General features: G+C 42.7%; 1 protein-coding gene across 1 annotated transcript in view; it reads right to left on the bottom strand.

Annotated features, from left to right (window-relative positions):
- Nucleotides 1-21,447, bottom strand: part of ARHGEF9 (Cdc42 guanine nucleotide exchange factor 9) — a 1,106,557-nt gene that overhangs the window by 743,497 nt on the left and 341,613 nt on the right. The window contains exons 5-6 of the mRNA XM_086918380.1: nucleotides 16,678-17,004; nucleotides 1,223-1,367 (exon numbers count right to left, since the gene is read on the bottom strand). Of these exons, the coding sequence (XP_086774506.1) occupies nucleotides 1,223-1,367; nucleotides 16,678-17,004 (472 nt within the window). The remainder of the gene's footprint in view (nucleotides 1-1,222; nucleotides 1,368-16,677; nucleotides 17,005-21,447) is intronic.

Below are 21,447 nucleotides of genomic sequence, written 5' to 3'. Positions count from 1 at the left end.
TTGATCTTTTGAGTGAACACAAAGACGGACACACCTACCCGCCCACCAACCAAAGGTTAAAGGGACTTTATAGTTAGGTGAAAAAGTCAGTTAAAAGATACCATTTAAATCTAACAAAACCACAGAAATGTACTGGTTATAGTTATCTCAAATAACTATAACTCATACCCTCGCCATGCAAAGTTTTGTCATCAATGATGTCACTCAGAGCGCCTTTCCCACACTTCTGGCATAGAGTGCTATTCCAGGCAGGCCAATGGTGATCCCTACCCCTCTCAGACATTAATATGTAACTGTGTTCATAAGTCAGAGGGCACTAACTCAAAAGCCAGTGGCAAACACTCACTCCAAATCCTCCCGTTAAGCTTTATTCAGAGCTCTTCCCATTGTCATGTAGGCTGGGCTGTCAGGGGTAAACTCAATTTCTGCCCAATGAGGCATTGAGAACAAAACCACTTTGGTCCCAGAATGGTTCCCCTGCTGCATCAGGATTAGCTCACTGGGATGGCCCTCATTGTGGAAGATCACATGTTGCCTCTTGGGAGTAACAGCCTGTGGGGGAACTATGGTCAGTTCTGGTTTCAGGGTCAATGGGAGATCAAAACATTCCACAGCTCGCTCCACCTGAGGACCCGAGGTTCCTTGGCCTGGCACCGCAGTCCTCAAAAAACCAAACTGGCCCCTTGCAGCATCAACTAGTCCTGGGAATGGAGCAGTTCCGTAGCTATTTGGAGATGTGGCTACTCAATAAATTCCCTCACCCACACCCAATTGCCAGACTTTTACAGGAGAAGAAACAACTCGCTGTCGATTCATAGTGTCGCTGGCAAACAATGTAGGTTCTCTTATATCTCAGACGTGAAGAATTGAAATTGGCTGACCCAACACAACATATATGCTACTGCAACTACAAGGTTTATGTTTGATAGACTAAGTACATCTTCTTATAGAATCAACCACCACTACATCTACTTATAAAATCAACCACCTCTTGGAAGATGCTTAGAGATTTATCTAACTAGTCTCCAACGAGTTACCAACAGTACCCACCGCAACCGGTCTGTTTCACATTTAAAGTTCATAGTAAATGAATGAAATGACTGCATGGACTACTATTTAGAGGCATATTAATGGTGTGCTTAGCAGACAAAGTGAGGCCTACACTTGAAATGGGTGAGCAGCAGATGTTTCAATGAATAAAACCTTAGAAGGTGAGTATTACCTGTGCTTAACAGCATCCTCTTCATCCATCCCACCTGGTCAAGCCCCGTTGGGGTGCTTTGAGAAAGGGGTAATGAGTGGTACCGGTCCAATGGGATTTTGAATGCAGGCGCCCGAGTTAGTGGGTGAGGAGGGTGAGGTAATGTCTGAAAAGCAAAAGAAAAGGTATATATTAATAGAGCAATATCTAAAGAATATGAACACACATATCCTGGTTCAGGAAGTGAATGATCTTATCCATAGTTTAAATTCTTTCACATTCAGGCCTAGCACCAGCACATTTACCAAAAAGTATAAAGTTGTAAACAGTTTAACATCTTAACAAGACATCTGCTATACAGCATTGAAAATTAAAGACTGCCCTACAGTTATATTTTTAGTGGTATATTGCCGATTGTGTTTTTTGGATTGGGTTGATTTGCATTTAATTTAAAACAATGTCCTTTTCAAGATGGCAGATGTGTCAAAGGAAGGCATTGATCTTTCCAGTCTTTTTTTATTACCGTCCTCAGAGCATCTCCGATCTGTTTTCATGTTTTATGTTTCAAAGGAATTAAACTTGATGTCATCAAACTTTCACAAGTTCAAAAATTCTCAAAGCAACAGTGAATTTAGAATGTGGTTCAAGTGCCAGAATCTGAAAATTCAACTTTTCAAAGTGTTATGACATCACTTAACTCTTTGGACCTCGACCTTTGCTCTACTGCGTACTACTTTACATTTTAATTGTTTTGTCTAGATTCATTCCTTTGTCCACAGCAATTATTTCTTACTCTTTCCTCTAACGCTATCTACTTTCTGGAAGTGTTAATATTGATTCTAACTAAACTCAGTTGTTGTGTACAAAGATGGCGGGTGTGTTCAACTGGTCATGGTGATTTGTTTTAGAAATGTATCTGTCTGGAGGCTGTTAAAACATGTTGTTTTGTATCTGAATGTAAACAAGAGGACACGATTACAGATATCCTTGCTTGCCTCACTGAAAAATCAGAACATGATGGGAATAAAGAAACAAATGTGAACTATTCCCCTCTGCTGTATTAACCCATTTACGCACTTGTCAGGGTAACAGAGAAATATTTGTTCTAACCTTGCCTGGAATCTCAGAAATCAGGACTTGATTCATAAGTGGGGATCCAGTTTCCTGACATGGCTCACCACCGGTGGGACACTGCCTGCTGGAAGAAGCCTGCTCAAAGCAGCTGTGTTGCAAGAACCTGCATAGTTGCTAATCCCAGAGAAAGGAGCCAACTATAGAGAAGTCAAAACCAAGGGGACTACCTTCTACAGATCCCAGAGTTTGCACCTGAGAATTCCTGTGAAGCTAAGATGAGACTCTCCTACATAAAACAATTTCTTACTGATCTGTGAGATGCTGGAAACGACAGGGTATGACTGGGTTGTGTGGGGCCCTACAGTAATTTCCTCAGGAGGGCTTAGCATTGTGAAACTCACCCTGGGCGGTCCACCGCGTTCCCATCAGAGAAAATGAAGTAAAGTTACTGCGCTCTGGCCGCTCTCGACGATTTTAGGCATCTCTGTGGAATATCAGACGTTACTACGCACATCAATATCACGCATGTCTTTCCTACATAGTCATTACTATGACCTTTGCAATGTGTTGTAATACCATTCATGGTTTTACTACAATGCCAAACAATTCAGTGGTGTTATCTGATATATATACCTATATATACATATACATATATATATATATATATATATATATATATATATATACACAAAAACAAGATTCTAAGTGAGTATAGGATTTGTACAGATTTTCTGCACACATCACCTTCAAACTCACGTCAAAATGTGTTCCCTAAACAGCCCAGAATAATATTGATGTGTTCAGTAATATGGCCATCAAAGATCTTATACTACTATGTAACACAACTAGTAAAGAAAGATACAATATGACCTTGCAACCACTTGGAGCCATGTTATCAATTCAAAATGATAAAAGGAATAGTGAAAAAAACCTCAGATAAAAGGTGGGGTATGGTCCTGTTATCTAGGGAGTAATACGTGACAGAGTTCTACAGACAAATTCGTATACCTGAGTGTTGAGATAAAGTAGGTAAACGGTAATGTGTGGACCTACAGAGCAGATATAGAGAAACACTTATGGAATGGCATATCCAAACCATTACTGAATGGGATGAATTCCAGTTTCTCAAAAATGATGCACACATAAACTCAACCTTTTACTAATTGCCCAAAATACACAAAGACCAGTCGAACCCTCCAGACAGGCTCATCATTATTAGTCTACTAGAAAATAGATCAGTCTTTGTGGATCTTTTTTGTTCCCTCCTTGTTCAAAACCTCACCTCATATGTCAGAGATTTCAAAGACTTCATTAATAAAACACAGTATACTGAACAGGAGTCATAATATCGCCTAGTAACCCTTGATGTACATAGTGATGGTATCCATGCATGCAAACACTACTTGAGGACCAAAGGCGTCAATCTATCAGAATATACCCCATGCAAGTGGAGATGAGCACAATGTGTTTGAATGCAAATGTAATGAGAACCAATATTTCAAACAAGTACAAGGAACGGCTATGGGCACCTGATTCACCTGTTCAAATCGGGTCATGGGCTAGAGTGAGGACCAGATGCTCTGGGCAACTGAGATGAAACATAATACCAACCACGTTGCTGTATGGTTGAGATACATTGACAGGGTATTTCTAATTTGGAAGAGGGGAGTAAAAATGGTCAAAAGGTGTTCTTTTCTGCAATCGACATCAACACTTTGAAACTCAAATTCTCAATGACCTAAAGATCAAGGATTCCTTGATCTTAATTTGTCTATAGTCAGCACCACAATTGAAACAAGGGTGTTTAGGAACAAAATGCAGGCCACCCTACACTCCATGCAGATATCAATCATCCACCTAATTTCTGATGGAGTATACTATACAATGAGTTTCTAAGGGCCAAACAGAACTGTAGCTCCAATGGGGATAGATCAGCATCCGAATGAGATGATGGGAAAATTTAGGCACAGAGGTTACACCAACAAAATGCTTAAACAAACATACAACAGAACAGACAAGGTAAGAACAGAAAACATACTATATAGTACAGACCCCGTGAATAACCAAAAGGTTAGTGAGGCAACAGGACCCATTTGCTTCTCACTACATTCGACACCCAAGCCAAGTCATTTAAAGGAATTTTAAGGAAACAGTGGAACATTCTTAGGAATGATGATTTGTTAAAAGAGAGAGTTGGGAACAGTCTCTCCATAACATATAGTAAAAGCTCCTCTGTCAAAGACAGAATAACACACTACCATCTATCTCCAACCCCCAATAACTGGATGAACCCCTCACCAAGATTCTATACTTGTAGCAGCTGTAAGACCTTTAAACAGAGTTCCAATGTCAAGAATAATGAGTTACCTCAAACTAAGCTGAAATGCAAGATCAACAAATATATCACAAACAAAACAGAGTTTGTTGTGTATCTAATAAATGCCCATGCATGAAGTGGTATGTAAGGTGAACAACACTACCAGTCAAAAGGTGCATCCTCAAAAACACGAGGGCTATAACTTATCCTGAATTGAGGTATAGTACAACACACCATTTCTGTGTATTACATGATTGAAACTGGAATGTAGTGAAACACTTTGGAATAGATTGTGTTCCAAAAAACAGGGGAAGGGGGATGGAATGCAGGCCCTATGCAGGATGGAATCCAAGTACATTATTGAGGCAGAATGCCATCGACCAAGGGGGTGAATGCAGATGAGGAATTGTATGTACATGTATAATTTTAAAAGGAGTATCAACATACTGATGGTTTCTTGCCCCATCACTCAATTATGTAATATATAAAATCCTGTTTTTTGATGGTACATTGCGTTATATTGTTATTTTCACGTGATTGTATTTGTGGATGAGGCCTTATGCTTTCTATAATTTTATTATTGATTATTGGAAACATTCACTAATATCACTGACATTTGGAATAGTTCAACAAGAAACATTTATGATGATTGATATACATGTAAAGATGAAACAATATGATTGAAAATTGAGTGTTAGGGAGTAAGATATTTCTCCAGTGTGAATATTTTTTTGTGTGGAAAGTGACCAAAAAAGAAATCTGAGTGGCTGGCACTCCCTCTCCAGGGGGAGCTGGAATTAAAAAAATGTTTTAATGTCATTATGGTCGTATGGGACTTCTGCAGGACAAGGAGAGATCCCAAATCCAATCAAATCAAATCACAGTCTTCAAGCTATGCACAGCTCCTTAAGGAGAGCTGACGCCTAATAAAGAAACCCCATTACATGGGCAAGCCCCTACTACATAACATGTGTGCTCAGTATGCAGACTGTGCGTAGAGCACACACACTTCTGAGACCTAAACCCCATCACGTGGGCAAGCTGCTACTACGCACAGTCTTCACTTAGTACGCAGTTTGTGTGTACAACTCCTTCCCTGCAGGCATGCAAGCGCTATTAGGTGGGCAAGAGCCTACTAAGCATGGTCAGTGATAAGAAGACACACTGTGTGTGGTGCTCATTCCCATCCAGAGACCTATGCCCCATTAGGTGGGCATGCCCTTTCTATGCCCCGTCTGTGCTCAGGGACCAGCCTGTGAGCAATGCCCACTCGCTCTAGACATGCACATGCTGTTAGGTGGGCAACCATCTACTACACACAGTCAGCGTTGACTGTTCAGACAATGTATAGAGCCCACTTCCTCCATAGACCTCAGTCCCATTAGGTTGGCAAGCTCCTACTACCCACAGACTGCTCTAGGGGTGCAGATTGTGCTTAGAGCCCACTCCCTCCAGACATGCAAGCTTTATTAGGAAGGCAAGCCTCTACTACGCACAGTCAACACAGTGTGTAGACTGTGCGGAGACTCTACTCCCTCTAGAGAACTAAGCCCCATTAGGTGTACAAGCCACTGCTATGAAGTGCCTGAGGTCTGTGCACTGATCTTCATGGAGAGCCCCCTCCCTTCAGGCACTAAATTCTAATTAGGAGGGCATGCCACTACTACTGAGAGGCTGTGCTCTCTGTGCAGCTCTTCACAGAGAGCTCACTTCCTCCACATACAAGCCTCTGTGCATAGTGACGGTTCTACAACTTACAGTTAGGCGTGTTAGTAATACTTTACTTTACGTTAAAATTTGCTGGAAAAAACAACGGTGAAAGTAATGCTGTACTTGGTTGAAAATGTAAACTCAAACTACCATTTTAAACTAAACAAAACACTATAATTCACCAAGTATAGATTACTGAGCTAACTCTAAATTGTGCCCCTGTCATGCACTGCTTAGGACCTGACATATTCCATTGCTAATAACATATTCAGTGACATAATTGGTGACAACACTGATTATATCTCAAATCACATCACTGATGATATCACTGACAACATCATGTGCCATGCTGCTGTTCAATTTAGTCTGCAAATCAGAACAGTCTTTGAATGTTTGTACAAAAGTACTAAATGGCACATTATTTAGGCATTATCCATGCTAACCAAATACAGACATGGCCACCTACATCCGTCCATCCACGTCACAACGAGTACTTGGAAAACCAGACTCTTAAGCCGTTAGGACTTCCCCTTGCTTGGATTTTGGATTTCTTCAATAACTCATTTATTATGCATGAATATCTATTCCTTAGGGGTTCATTCATGACGTTCCTCTACCCGACTTTTACGTCAATTCTGGCATTCCTAAACACCTTCAAGGTATAAATATATCTTCACTGGCCATGGCAAATAACGGCATGGTTGGGCTGCATACTTGCACGGCTCGCCACGGCAAGTTCGGAAGGAAGTCAAGTCCCCGCCTGATGCACTGACCAGACGCTGTCATCCTCCTCGCATAGAATCCAGCTGCAGTGTTTCTGACTCCCCTTGCAGGGTGTTAGAGATCGAGACTTGGAAAGGGATTCCAACCTCTCTCATTCTAAGGTATGGAGCAGACTAGAACCTAGAGGGACTTTTGGCAAATCTTGGCAACACCAATCTAAACTATAGCCCAACTAGACTATTGAAAAATGGCACCTACTTCTTACCTTGTACTACACTTAGGTTAGGTACACTGGGTTAGAACTAGCTAGAAGCACCAGATGAAAAATTCACATTTTAGCCTGTGTTATTTATGTATGTATTTTTATGAATATATGCCATAGCTACAAACAATGCTATTGCAGTATTATTTCATCTTACTGCTAATGCTGTACGTATTATACTTCGCATTCTGTCTTACGATTGTAGCAGTTCATATCTCTTGCACAAGAAATAAGACTGTTCAATAAACCCTTTTTATTGAAACGCCCGTCTACCTATTTCTGTGTAAACTCTGTAGAAACGAAGCATGCCCGCTTGACTGAGTAAAACTGTTTTCTATTGTTTCCACAATTCTGAGACTGTTCTGATTCTAAAGGGAAACAAAGTTGTCATGTTAATGCGGTTGTCAGAAACGAATCCCTTCTTGTTTATTCAAAAAGTTTCTAGTGACATCTGAGTTAGCTGGCACACACAAGTAATTAAGTTTAATGTACTCGATAGAGGCATACTGACCCTAGTTCTATGCCACAACTATAGTGTGTATTATTCCAATGCCCAGAGCCTATCAGGGATATAGGAACTACACTACAGTATCTTCCGAGGGTGTTTGGGCTGTTACACCCCCCCTAATAAATGTATTTTCTGGTAAGTAGGCGGGTCCCCGTGCTTTCAGTCGGGAATGGTGAGGTGTCTGTTGGATTTCACCAGGAATATATTAATATACACACAGACAAAAACACACACACTCTCTCTGTTTTGAAAGTCTTCAAAATGTTTATTATACCAAATAATGTGGTTTCTCTCACTTAGGACCCATACCAATCCGCATTCCTTTCCCTTTCTGCCGCCCTACTTGTGGTAAAATATATTTTAACATTATATGATTGTTGGAAAATCTGAAGTTCACACTACCCCCTAACCTACAGACCAAGCAACAGCCTTGGCCTGAGACCTCCTGACTGGATCTGGAGTGTGGAGTTGGGGGCCCATCCGGTGCTTGGTGGGGCGCGGGGAACCTTCAAATTTTGTTACGCCACTATGTACACTTTGGCTACGCACCTTCAGAAAGGCTATTCTTTGGTCTTCAAACTGGAGATTATTGAGTTTTTTTTGCTGTTTTCAAACATATCAGTTTGCTTGACAAAGGGTATGAAGGTTGACCTGTTTTTAATCGAAGAGATGTATAGAATGCATAAGAGAAATCATGGCTCAGTCAAACTAGCCATCATTCTAAAGGGAATAACTATTAGGTTACACATAGTTAGTAGGGAAACTAGGCTCCATTACATTTTGAAGACCATCTCTAAGACAGCCAATGGGATTTTCTCTGGTTCACTCATAGGCAATGTGAATTTTCTAAAGGAGGCTTCTGGCAAGCGAACACCAACTACATATGATATACCCCATTACCCCTCTCAGGTCAATTTTACAGAGTCAAACTAAAAGGAGGAGAGATTTCAGACGCACTAAAGAGCAAGATAGATCCACTCGTAAGTGAATGCAGGTTAGCATCTGTCACTACCTTGGACACGTTTCGACAGCTGCATGTTGTCTTTTTTCTACTTTTATTATTTTGATTATCTTGCATATGTTGTTGGGTGTGTGTGGTTTTTTTTATAGTTGTGCGTTTGAATTTCGGTGGATGGAAGAGTGAGTCAGTGGATAGATGAATGAATGCACGAGTGCAAAGATGAGTGACATTGTGCATTTGTGATGAATTATTGGGGGCCGAAACTGGTCAGTGACCGAAGAGGCCCTTGCATTTATAATCCCGGTCTATTGGCAATGCCAGTGTTTGTTCCATTAAGAAATAGCCTTGTAGGATATTACTTTTGATTCCATATATATAATAAAGACATCTCCTTAGCAGGTACTGCAAGATTCAAGACATCAGATCTTCCAAAGAGGAGGAAATGTTGAGGCGTTTCTGTACTGCGAGTGGCCTCTTGAGAGAAATGTTTTGAGGACAGTGATTGCGGTGTGACATGAATTCAAACGAATGAAGCAAATCCTTTTACGAGAAACCAAAGTAGTCCCTCCTGCTGAAATTACATTTAAATGTCAAAATGTTTTTCATGCTGCAGATAAAATCCCTTCCCCGGTCCACACGACGAGGATATTATTATTGTCTGTTTCGCTTCATTAGTGCCAGTTTAATGCCTGGATACAGCAATCAGCCGCTGAAAGGTGTCTGCCACTGCACTGCACCACTGACTTTTGATTTGTTTGCGCGAGGTATATTTTTGCAGAAATGGGGGAATTATGCACGGGAGTAATATGTGCAAGTGAGAACAATCCATAAATAAGCAGAAATCACCATGGCCATGTATTTTCCATCGCCCTACCTAAAGTCCTCCTGTCTGCAGTCACTCCAATAATGCTACAACTCTGATCTAGAGTGCACATCACAAGCTGAATTGTTTACATACAAAATGTGTTTTAGTATTAACCAAGTATATGGCACTCACTACTCGCCTTCTTTACCTACAAAGTCTAAATGGTGACGTCACTTTCCTCTAGAATACAAACCAGTGGCTACACTCCATCAACCTCTGCAGCAGGTGCTCAGTCCTGCGAGCTAACTCACTTATTTGCTTTCTCGCCACACTCCCCCATTTTACGGATCTACTTGGCCGCTCTTAATGTACACCTTTAACTCGAAAACGGAGTAATCATGAAAACAGAAGCAAGTACAGTTGCACGGTGAAGGTCTTGGCCGCTCACACTGCAGTGAAGAAGGTAGACTAAACTCTGCACAGGTTTTCTAATAATGCTTCCAGCTACATACGTCAATTGCTACAGTTCTCCGTGTGTTTGTGGTTTTTCCTGCTTAGCTCTGCAGAATCAACCCACCGGCCGTCCCCCATGGGACCTGCTTCATCAAATTCCTGATGAAACTGTAAGTAGTGCTATCTCTGAAGCCGCGCGCGCCCTAAGATGGCGCCCGCACCCAGTGCAAGGCCAGGCAGAGGCTAATGCGCTGTCAGTCCAAAGTCAGGCACCGCACCCCTGGGCGCATGGATTGACTGGCGCTCTCTGTGCAGAGGGGGGCAGAAGGCCTGCCCTGGGGGATAGCAGGGCGAGAGGGATGAGCCATTCTTTTAAGAAAGAGAAAATAAACCTTATTCATAGAAGAGTTTATCTGGCGTTTATGGCCCCTAAAGCAACGCTAGTGTCAAGCAACATTAAATAGGGCCCTGAATTGGGAGTTAAATCCTCAATAAAGGGATGCAAGGCTGTTTTTTATGTACAAATGGCATACATGCCAACATTTTTAAACAAGGAAGAGGGATATTTTGAAGTAGATAAACATCAGGGGTCCTAATTTGCCCCAATAACACACATTGAAGCAAAGGTAATTTAAGGTGGAAGACAACTAAAAGAAAGCCATTTTCTCCATAAAAAATCTGGTGCGTCCCATTGGAATCGGGTCTGTAAGCATGTTTGATATGGTGAGGTATTTCTATTGTATGCGCTCAGAGCCAGAGCGCTGAACAGGGTCAACCCCAAAGTTGTAGTCTAGGAGTGTTTAGAATGGTAGCTGGAATTCGAGAGCAGAAGCGCTGCTTCTGAGCACTATGCTCACTTGTAATGGTAATGCATCTTTCATAACCCAGCAGATCGAAGCCGGTATGTGCAAGGTTGTATGACCTCAATTAGCTTCTTAGGATTGTTATCAACACTACAAACATTTTACTTTTAAGGAACGCGATGGCACCTGCGTCCACATCCTGAGGGTGCTGGGAAAAATCTGCAAGTGGCTACTAGAGGATACTAGTAAAACAGTCACACAGCTCCTGTTAGAAATGGGGATCTCTAGTTGGCAGAGGTAGGTACCATTGTCCAAATAGGAACCCTTGCTTCTACCCAAGGTAAGGGGGATACACTCTTTAGATAACCCCTGCTCACTAGCACAAGCAGACAGGCTTATCCCAAAGGCAATGTGTAAAGTATTTGTACTCAAAACACACAGTAATACAGTGAGAACACCACAAATGGACACCACACCAGTTTAGAAAAATAAAGTATCTTTATCTAAACTCAACACGACCAAAATGACAAAATTCCAACATACAAGTATTAAGAAAGACGACTTTCAAAAGGTTTTAGCAACTGAGCCCATAGAAAACTATGGATGTGTGATTTCTTGCAAAGTACCTGTCGTTGTGACAAAATTCACCAAGCCAAACAGCTGCAGCGATGGGAAGCGCTAAAAAGCAAAGAGATGCGTCGTTTCCTGGACCTTCATGGATGTGATGTGACAGTTCCACTGGACACACGGAAGCGGAGTGTCAGGTCCGGTCTGTAGGGGGAAGCGATGCGTAGATTTTGAGACGACTCCGATCCACAGGTGATGCGTTGGGGACAACTTGCCACACAGGGACGATGCGTGGAAATCCGGGATGTGGCGGGAACAATGCAGCAGCGGCGAGCAGCGCTTCATCAATTTCTTCAGCTGCGATACCTCGATGCGTCGATTCTCGCTGTGGCGACAGGCGCTGCATCGGTTTCGTCAGCTGTGCAGCGAATCGTGGAGATTCTTCTTGCACCACGGCGTTGCATCAGAAAACTGTCGCAAGAAGAGTGATGTGTCGATCTTCTTGTGGTTGCGTTGCTTTTCCAGCTCCCATCTGCAGAAACAACCTACAGAGGCCCAAGACAGTCAAGGGCACCTTCTGGCAGGTCAGAACTCCCATCAAGGAAATTCAGGGGAGCTGGGGTGAAGTCTTTGTGTTCCTGAGACTTCAAAACAGGAGGCAATCTCTACTCAAGCCCTTGGAGACTTTCCTCAAGCAGGGAAACAGTACACAGCAAAGTGGCTGTTAACAAACTGCACACAGGCCCTGCAGTGGCAGGTCTGAGTTACCTTTTAAGGGTTTCTCATGTGGGTGGCACAATCCGTACTGCAGGCCCACTAGGAGCATTTGATTTGCAGGACATAGCACACTTTTTGCACTTTACTAGGGGCTTACCAGTAAATCAATTATGCCAGTCATTGATAACCAATCATGATAACTATATACACCGAGCACATATGCACTTTAGCACTGATTAGCAGTGGTAAAGTGCTTAGAACCCTAAAACGAACAACAACAGGTCAGGAAAAAATAGGAGGAAGGAGCAAAAAGTTTGGGGATAACCCTGCAAAAAGGGCCAAGTCCAACAGCACCTGATAAACCAAACAAACCCATCATCCTATAATTCCTAATCAGAATTCATCTACAACCTTGATGCCTCACTGAGTCCTCCCACACAATAGCTTGCTTGCACAGCTAACAGTCTACGCTCGTCACCACGCATGCTTGTATCAGATTAACCTGTATTAGCTAATGATTCTACATCTTAAATCTATAAAACTCACTATTAGAGATACTCTGGCTCCAGTGCTCACTCATTGGCTACACTTTTCTTACACACAATGACTCCTCTACCCCGCTTACCTTTCTTCTTGCACATCAACACCAGCTGATCCACAAACGTATCATCAAGATCGAATTATAAATCCCTCATGCTCCTCCATCTACTTCTTTTGTCCACCTTGCTCTATCCATGACGGTTGTTCTTTGTTTACTTTTTTATCCAATCCCTGACTTATATCTGGTACTGGTCCATGATGTTTCAAATCAGCAGGAACCCTGCCCTTACTAAAGAAGCCTACAGCTTCCCCTTTCTTACCCTCCAACTATCGCCCAGCATCTCAGCCCATTTTTGTCTCTGAAATATTGGTCCACCTTGCTTTCCATTGCATTGTTCTACATCTTTAAGTTAACATCCTGCTCAGTGGCCTCCAAAGCGTTTGCTGTGCTCTTCACTCAACAGAACCTGCCCTGGTGCTGCCCTGTTTGGACCTGAGACCCTTGCTGTTTCTCCTCCGGCATCAGCACCCCTTTCTGGCTCTATTAGTACTTCTATAAGCTCCACCTCTTCTAAACCATGACAGCCCAAGGAAACCGGGCTGCTACTTCCGCCTGCACTTCTCCTTTAGTCCTTCTTCTCTTTCTACTTGTTTTGCCTCACATCCTCCACCTGGCATGCATACAGGAACATTTTCCATCTACTACTTTTAAATTGTAAAAAAAAAAAAGGATAGGGTGCGCCGTTAATTGTATTGTTCAACCACAGTGCCCTTTCCAACCTTAATAAACTAATCTCATTTGAACACATTATTTTTATTTGTATCTGTTCTATCACCTCCGCCCAACACAATATTGATCTTCCAATCAGTTCATCAGTCAGTAGCATCTCAGGTTTAACCCTTACACCTATCACACACTTACTTCATTATCCCACCCTCTTCTGTAGACTTCCCACTCGCAGGTGCCTAACAAGTTCTTTTGTGCCACCTTCGAAACTCTCACACATCAATGCCTTGTGTTTTCTTCTGGCTCACTTCTCTTCTTTACATGTTATTCTCCAATTTAATTTCCATTCATGTCATTAAGCTCCATTATTCCTTACAGAACATGTCTCTCTAACGTCATCCTCCAATTTCTACATACACTGTAATTAATAGTACATAACAAACTAGGTAGAGGAGATCCAGCTATCTTAAAATATCACATATTTTGTACCATTTACAACCCTGATATATGCTACTGCTTCTGTTTCCCACTTCTGATTCCACAACCTCACAATATTTCTCCATCTGAACTACCACGCTCCCTGATCCATCCCCCTTTTTTGTACCCGCTTTAATCCTTTGATGACTATCTTTATTTTGGTAGAACTCAAGTATATTTTAGAAGACTCCATAATATGCTGAGCACTCAAATAAACACACAATTTGATCTCAGCATCCCCTTCTTTAACTTCAATAGCTATTAGCAGATTACCTTTCTTCCCACTCACAGTGCAGGTGACATAGTCAGGTCTATTCAACCAAGTGGTGGGACCACATCCTTACTGTTTGGTCCAACAACTTCCATATCTTTTCTACATTCAGCCCATCCCTCTGCTCCTTCCAAGGTTTGGTAAAAATTCCTAGGATGCCTCAGGCACATCTCCTACAAGGATATTAATGACATCATGTCCTGGTTAACAGTCTGTCTTAGGTCTGGTCCTGGACCTGCTGGTCACAAAGTGTGTGCCCTTATTGCTGGCATGTGATGAACAAGTCAGGGCATATGAGTTTGTGCCTTTTAATTTAGGGATACGCCAGGACATGTGTTCATGAGTTCGAACAGGGCCTGTAATGTGGGTGCTTCGCCTTTGCATCTGTATCTTGGCATTTAAGTCTGTACTTTACCATATGAAAGCGGAACCTGGTTATATAATGACTGACCTGGGCATATAATGGCACACCATGTCTGCACCCATGGCATATCATAGGAACGCACTAGGAGTGATAGGCATTATAATTAAAATCAACATATCTCCTCTAGTGACCTTTTAGCTTCTTGAAATTTTGGTAGACTTCTCCAGTCTCAACATTTCATGTGTCATCAGTGTCAAAGAGCGTTTGATGCGTGTCAGCTATTTATGGCATAAATGTGAATCAATTCTGACCAATCTGGCCGACTTGATAAAAAGATTGTGGTCAGTGCCTAAGCAGACGGAGGCACAGTCTGCCTGTACCACAGAGGCCTATCTATGCATGGTTTAGCAACTTCAATTAAGCGCACCCATGGGCCACACCCGCCTATTGACATGTGCATCATTAAACTCAGTGCTTTCACCATAGGGAGCCATTTTATGTTGACTTTGCATCAGTAGCAATTCTGGAATTCCTAGACCCATGTACCTGCATTTGCAAAGAGTTTGGTTTGCACCACACACTGATAATAACACATATGACCCAAACCTAAAAATATATGGGATGTTTGGGACAGTTATCTCCTTTTCCTTTAAACATCATTCATGCGAGATAAGATGTTTTAATGAGCTTGTGCAGGTTTTCATTGTCATTTTGAATTCACTCACAAGTTCTTCACAGTTTTTGAGTCTCCTTGGGGTTTTCTTATAATTGGACATTGCTGGCCATGGAATTTTTAGGTCACAAGATAAAAGGATTTCACCAAGGAGAGGTTAGACCCAACAATTTAAATTGATTCTTTTGATGATGAGACTCAGAATTGAATCCAGAGAGCGCCTTTGATGTGGTCTGCTTCCTTTCCAGCCAGGCCTTTGTCATCTTCTACATAAAAGACTTAGAGGCAAGCTACCGGATACCAGGGCGATGATCAGGAGCGCTAGCCCTAGGAGGTAAGTGCATACTGATCAACCTGTCCCTGGGGTTGTACTGCCATGGGTGCTGGTCAAGAATGGCAGAATCTAACACCAAATCGTACACACCATGGTATTCTATATAATGTAACATTCTCTGGAAGGATGGTGACCCTGTCTGTGTGTGTTTGCTGCATCTGGTGACCACAGCCTCTCCGTCGCTACTCTCATATTGTGCACAACACACCAGACTAGTCCGTTCAGAAGAACAAAATGGCCACTGCGAGAATGGATGTGCCACCTTCAGTAATACCAAACATGTTTCCATGGCGAAAAAGGGCAGAAGACTGAGGTAGAGTAACACCTTCTAACATGTCTAAGAATTTACCAGCCAAACCTGCCCTTGGAGCTATGGCCGATACTTTATGGACTGTACCCAAACCCACTCGCCCACCAGAGAAAAATATGGTTTGTCAGTAGTTGCTTGCAACTTGGAAGGTCAGGCAGTCAAGAAAAGGATGCAAGCCTATATAGTTATCTATTTATTTATTTTGTAAGGCGCATGTAGAACCAAAGGAGGCTTCAGAGCACTCACAAGGAAGAAGTAGGGGAATAACAGAAAACTAATTATGCACTCACGAGTACGAATGTGTGACGGAAAGAGGTGGCTCATCATTGTGGAATTTCCTGAAGTCCACTTCATGGCCAAATGGGAAGGGAATACATTCCAAGGGCAGGAGCCGTGAGAGTACAGAAAACGTTTCTATCTAGGTAAATTGGTAAACTGTGCTGGGATGCTGACCTTTGGAATTTATTTGGATTATAAGAGAAATAGTTTGGAAAGTTTTCAGAAGCTTCCTTATACAAGTCCTCTTTGATCAGGGAAATCCTTTCAATCCCTATGAATTTTGTGGTCTCAAACCAGCGCAGTTATACATTGCGCCCTCCCCGTTCCAACAACCCGCCTTGTGAACTGTACAATTGTGGCAGACCCACGTACCCCCAAACCTTCTCTAAGTCTGCTCATATTATCCATTCCTTTCACTGCCCACCATCTCAACATTCAAAATAATAAAGTTTGGTGGGGCCAGAGTATGTTTAGAGTCTTTGGCAGTGATCTACAGATTCTGTTCTCATTAGATATCCTTTCACAAAATGTGCTAGAAAGCAAAATAAAGTTTAAAACCACATAAAAAAACTGGTGCCAGAAACAAGGGCTTTATTTTTACCTGACGAGCCTGGAGATCCCTCAGATGATCAGCCACAGAGAAGGTTCTCAGTCGGTCTCCGCTCCTGGCCTTTCGGTTGCTCTCATACTTGCTTTGAGTATCTTCAGAGCTGGTTGAAGGAAGACGCTCTGAAGCATCCAACTCCTCATCAATAGATCCATCAGCTGACTCGTCGGACATGGTCTCTTCTTCTAGAACGGGGCACTGCATGTTGGACAGCTGGCTATGCGTCGATCCGGAATACGAGCCTCGCCAGCGAGAGGGTGGCACCTCTGAGCAGCAACTCAGGGTCTGCTCTTCTGTTTTCACCTTTTCCTCCAAGAGAGTCTATGGAGTTAGAAGTAGGACAGAAGTCTGATTAACTAGATGAGTGAAATGAAGGCACTCATATTATCAGGTCTCTTATCAGCAGTGTACTAATGTAGATGTGGACATTTCATGATGAGACGAACATTGCTAAATGTGAATAAAAAGAGGGGTCAGTAAACTATATTGAGAACTCTACCTCATTAAAATAAACAGTGTGTGTGTGTGTGTGTGTGTGTGTGTCTGTGTGTGTGTCTGTGTGTCTGTGTGTGTGTGTGTGTGTGTGTGTGTGTGTGTGTGTGTGTGGCATAACGGTCAGAGCTGCCAACTTTGAACCAGGGCAACTGGGTTTGAGTCTTGGCGTCAGCTCACAACCCTGTGAGTCTTGGCAGAATCACTTAATGTCTTAGTGCCTTCAAGAAACAATGAATGTTTCTTTATGTAATGTAACTGGTGCTCATGTAAAGATCTCCAATACCTTCGGGTTGAGTTTGTGCTATATAAAACTGCAACAAAAAAAATCAAAGAGTATGGCTATGGCTGTACGGCAATGCAATTGCTCCATGCACAGGTTTTTTCTGTTCTGTAGAAGACAAGTAGATTTACGGTAGGAAGACATCAAGTCTAGAGGTGTGTAGAAACACTGACCAGAGGGGGGTAAGAAAAAGTGAGTTTCACAGGGGTGTCTGAAGTTAGTTGAATGTACCACTATTTTCTTTGGAGGGGATTTTAATTTGAGAGCTTTTGCAGGCTTAGTTTGTTCTAAAGACGGGTACACATTGAACACGATAGACACTTTGATTATACTATAGAATTTCACAGTTGTGAGTAGTATCTATTAATATAGAGATACTATTCCCTAAAATAGCACAAATAAGGAAACAGGACTGTTGGAGCTAAGTAGCTTTTCAGCAGCAATAGGAAAATACCAAGGTTGGCCAACGAAGACGCTCACCCCACGAGAGGAGAATGGGAGATTGCCTACTGGCTCGTATGAAGATAGAGCAGGTTGCAGTGCAACAGTGGTACATTTTTCAATGAAATTCTGGCTATAATTTGCTCTGGTCAGCCTACCCATCAAGATACCAAGTGATAATGTGGACTATTGCTTAAAATACAATCATATAATGTCAGAAGTGTCATGGAAGTGTATTCTATCTCTTGGCAAGAAGGTCAATAAAATTATGAGAAGACTTTTTAAACTGATGAAATTGAGTGACACTATGAAGTAACAGGGAAGCATCAAGGGCTACATGAAGGAATGACACAAGCAGGGACTTTAAATCAGTATTGGTTCTCCACTGTTTGCTTTATATTCCCTTTCTCAGGGTCAATGGAAGTCTATACTTCAGATTTGGAGTTTTGATGTGAACTGAAATGAAAATTTCACGTATTGTTATTGGTAGAACTTTATTGATTGGGATATGTGGAGTGCAGGATTGAAAAGGTGGCTATTGCTCACTTGGAGAAGATTTTATTTCAACTCATAGCCAACTTCACCAGTTTCATGAAGGTGGTAAAGGATGTTCCCTTAGTGTGGTTCAGTGCAAGAGCCTGGCTCAGCTTTGAAATGTATGTCATTGAGTCAGTTCACTCTTCTGTTGTCCTCTCTGGAAACAACACTGTGAATGTCCACAAATTACATACAGGTAAATCTCACCGAAGCAGAGGTTTTCTTGACGTACCTGTAGGTTCCCAATGGACAGTCTAACCTGGCCTGAAACCATGGGTGCTAAACCCACTCCAACTACATCAATGTAAAATCAGGGTCTCCAGGTCAGCATTGTACGGTCAGGTCTCCACTCTGGCTAGGACTTTTTTCTACCATCGCAGGACTCGCCGTAGAAATTTCCCATTTAATAGACCATAGCCTTAGGTGACTGGGCTCAACAACATATTCAATCGTGGTTTGACTCTGGAACCCACATCTGTCTGGGTGCTCCAGAGGCTGGTCTAAATCGAAAAGCCTCATTTATTGTAATAGGATCATAGTTCCAGTGTTTTCCATAGTTGATTATGTTTATGTTGAAAGATCTGTCCAACAAAGGCTGGAATTCACTGCTCTGAAATACAGCAGGAAAAGTCCTTGAAATAGCCGTGAGGTCAGCACATTGAGCACCACTGAAGGTGCTGACAACTGTCCTTGTCCGTGGAGGTGACAGGGCTTTTTCGGTGTCGACCACTAAGCTCTGAAACTCCCCAACCGCAACCTCCCTCTCCCTGGGTAGGAACATTTTACAATCGCTGTTCTGTAAATCTTTGAAAACTTAGTTATGCAGTCTTCTTTAATCCATGTGTCTTGTGCTGCTTTATCAACCTGTTTGGTGTCTTGATACTTAAGTTAAAGTTAACTTTATAAATGCAAAATAAATTAACACAGTTACACTGACGCCTTTGGCACTCCAGATAGAGCGCTATTGCACCAATTTCCTCTGATTTAAATAAAAGTGCAGTTTGCCCGTCAGCCAATAAACCTTATCCTACATCTTGCCTTTTGGAACTATCATCCTACCAAACTGTGACTGGTTTTGTAAATAATGAGTTATCAAAAAACTGACTGTAAATTGAATCAAAAAATCCTTTGTTGAATTTTCCTACAAGTCCAAAGCTCTTGCTTTGGACTTTGTGTAAGTAACTCACCATTGCCAGTGAGGAGAAAGGCAAGGAGGCGAAGGTAAACAAGCAGAGGCTTGGGATATGAGAGCAGGAGCACAGGCACAGTCCTGGTATTGGTTAAAGTATACTCTTAAAAACTAACAACTATCACTGGAAAAGTGTTATGAACAAACTAACCTAGCGTTAGGAAAAATATCAAATTCCCTTTCAAAACTACAGTTGAAAGGTTGATAGCCAAAACCTAAAAAACACTGCTATTTGTCAGTTACAGCTAGCTGAGGAATCACAACGCCACCCTAATGCACTGATCATGACCTCACACATGACATCACAACTGGAACCATAAATGTTATCACCAATAACATCGCATATGACTGCACCGGTGGAATTATGCATGCCAGTCAATTCTATGTACTGTTTTATGTCTTTCATAATATCTTTAGGTTGTGAGCACATCTGTAGCAGTCCTTCTCAATATACCATCCACTGGGACATCCAGATGTTGGCATTGGAAGTGCTTGCTTACCCCTGTATTTAACATATTTCATATAGCTATGGCTTATGAACAGTAATTTAATGCTTGTCTATTTATAGGACTTCTTGTGAGTGTTACTGCAGCAGCCTTCATTGTCACGCGAACTACTGCAGGGACAGTCAGACGTTGACATTGGTGTTGTAGCGACACACCTGCACCTTCCACCTGTGAAGATGCTGCTGCAGCCTTTCTCCTCCATGTGTAACACCTGCACGCAGATCTAGGGGCTTACGGTGATTGTAGTGCAGCTATAGTACTGCACTGTGTATATGAAGATGTGCATTGCCAGCCTTCCATGGACACATTGGTTATTGCAAGAACAACTTCATCTTGATAGAGGTGATGTAGCCAATGCTGTTGCTTCTAATCTCTATGCAGATTTAGCCTCTTTATAGGAGTAAACTATGTACAATATAGTATACGTGAGAAAATGTAAACATTGACAGTGCTGCAGCTGCTTTGCAATTGTCTCTAATATTTACCAGGATGTTAACATTTGTGAATGAAACTGCTGCAGCCTTTAATCTTCATGCAATGTGTCTACCTCAGTCATAATATTAATGGTGTCAATGGGATGTGCCTTCCTTTGTGGTGAAGTAATGACCATAATGAAGAGAGTATTTTAGCACAGCCTCCACAAAGTATGCAGTCAGTCAAGAATGATTCATTTTGACCTTAGTCTTAAAACATTGTAAAACCAATCATAAGGAGAGACACCACTTACCTGCAAACGCCGCCACCGCCGAGAGTCATTAAGGGGGCAGAAAAAACCCATCTGTGCAAACGCCGACACCGCCAAGAGTCACCGGAACACCTGACTCCGCGCCGCCGCTCCGGGGGACCACAACTCCCGGCAGGCCTCGCGGCGGCGCGTTCTGAGCGACGAGGAAGGCGCCAGTGAGCGCCAAAGGACAGGATAAAGCCGGCAGCACCCCGGCAGAGCGGGGGAGAGACACCACTTACCTGCAAACGCCGCCACCGCCGAGAGTCGTTAAGGGGCAGAAAAAACCCATCTGTGCAAACGCCGACACCGGCAAGAGTCACCGGAACACCTGACTCCGCGCCGCCGCTCCGGGGGACCACAACTTCCGGCAGGCCTCGCGGCGGCGCGTTCTGAGCGACGAGGAAGGCGCCAGTGAGCGCCAAAGGACAGGATAAAGCCGGCAGCACCCCGGCAGAGCGGGGGAGAGACACCAATTACCTGCAAACGCCGCCACCGCCGAGAGTCGTTAAGGGGGCAGAAAAAACCCATCTGTGCAAACGCCGACACCGCCAAGAGTCACCGGAACACCTGACTCCGCGCCGCCGCTCCG

This window comes from Lissotriton vulgaris, chromosome 4_1 (genome assembly GCF_964263255.1).
Source record: "Lissotriton vulgaris chromosome 4_1, aLisVul1.2, whole genome shotgun sequence".
NCBI classification, from domain to species: domain Eukaryota; kingdom Metazoa; phylum Chordata; class Amphibia; order Caudata; family Salamandridae; genus Lissotriton; species Lissotriton vulgaris.
The sequence above is the reverse complement of the archived record's forward strand: the minus strand, read 5'-3'. Positions and strand labels throughout refer to the sequence as shown.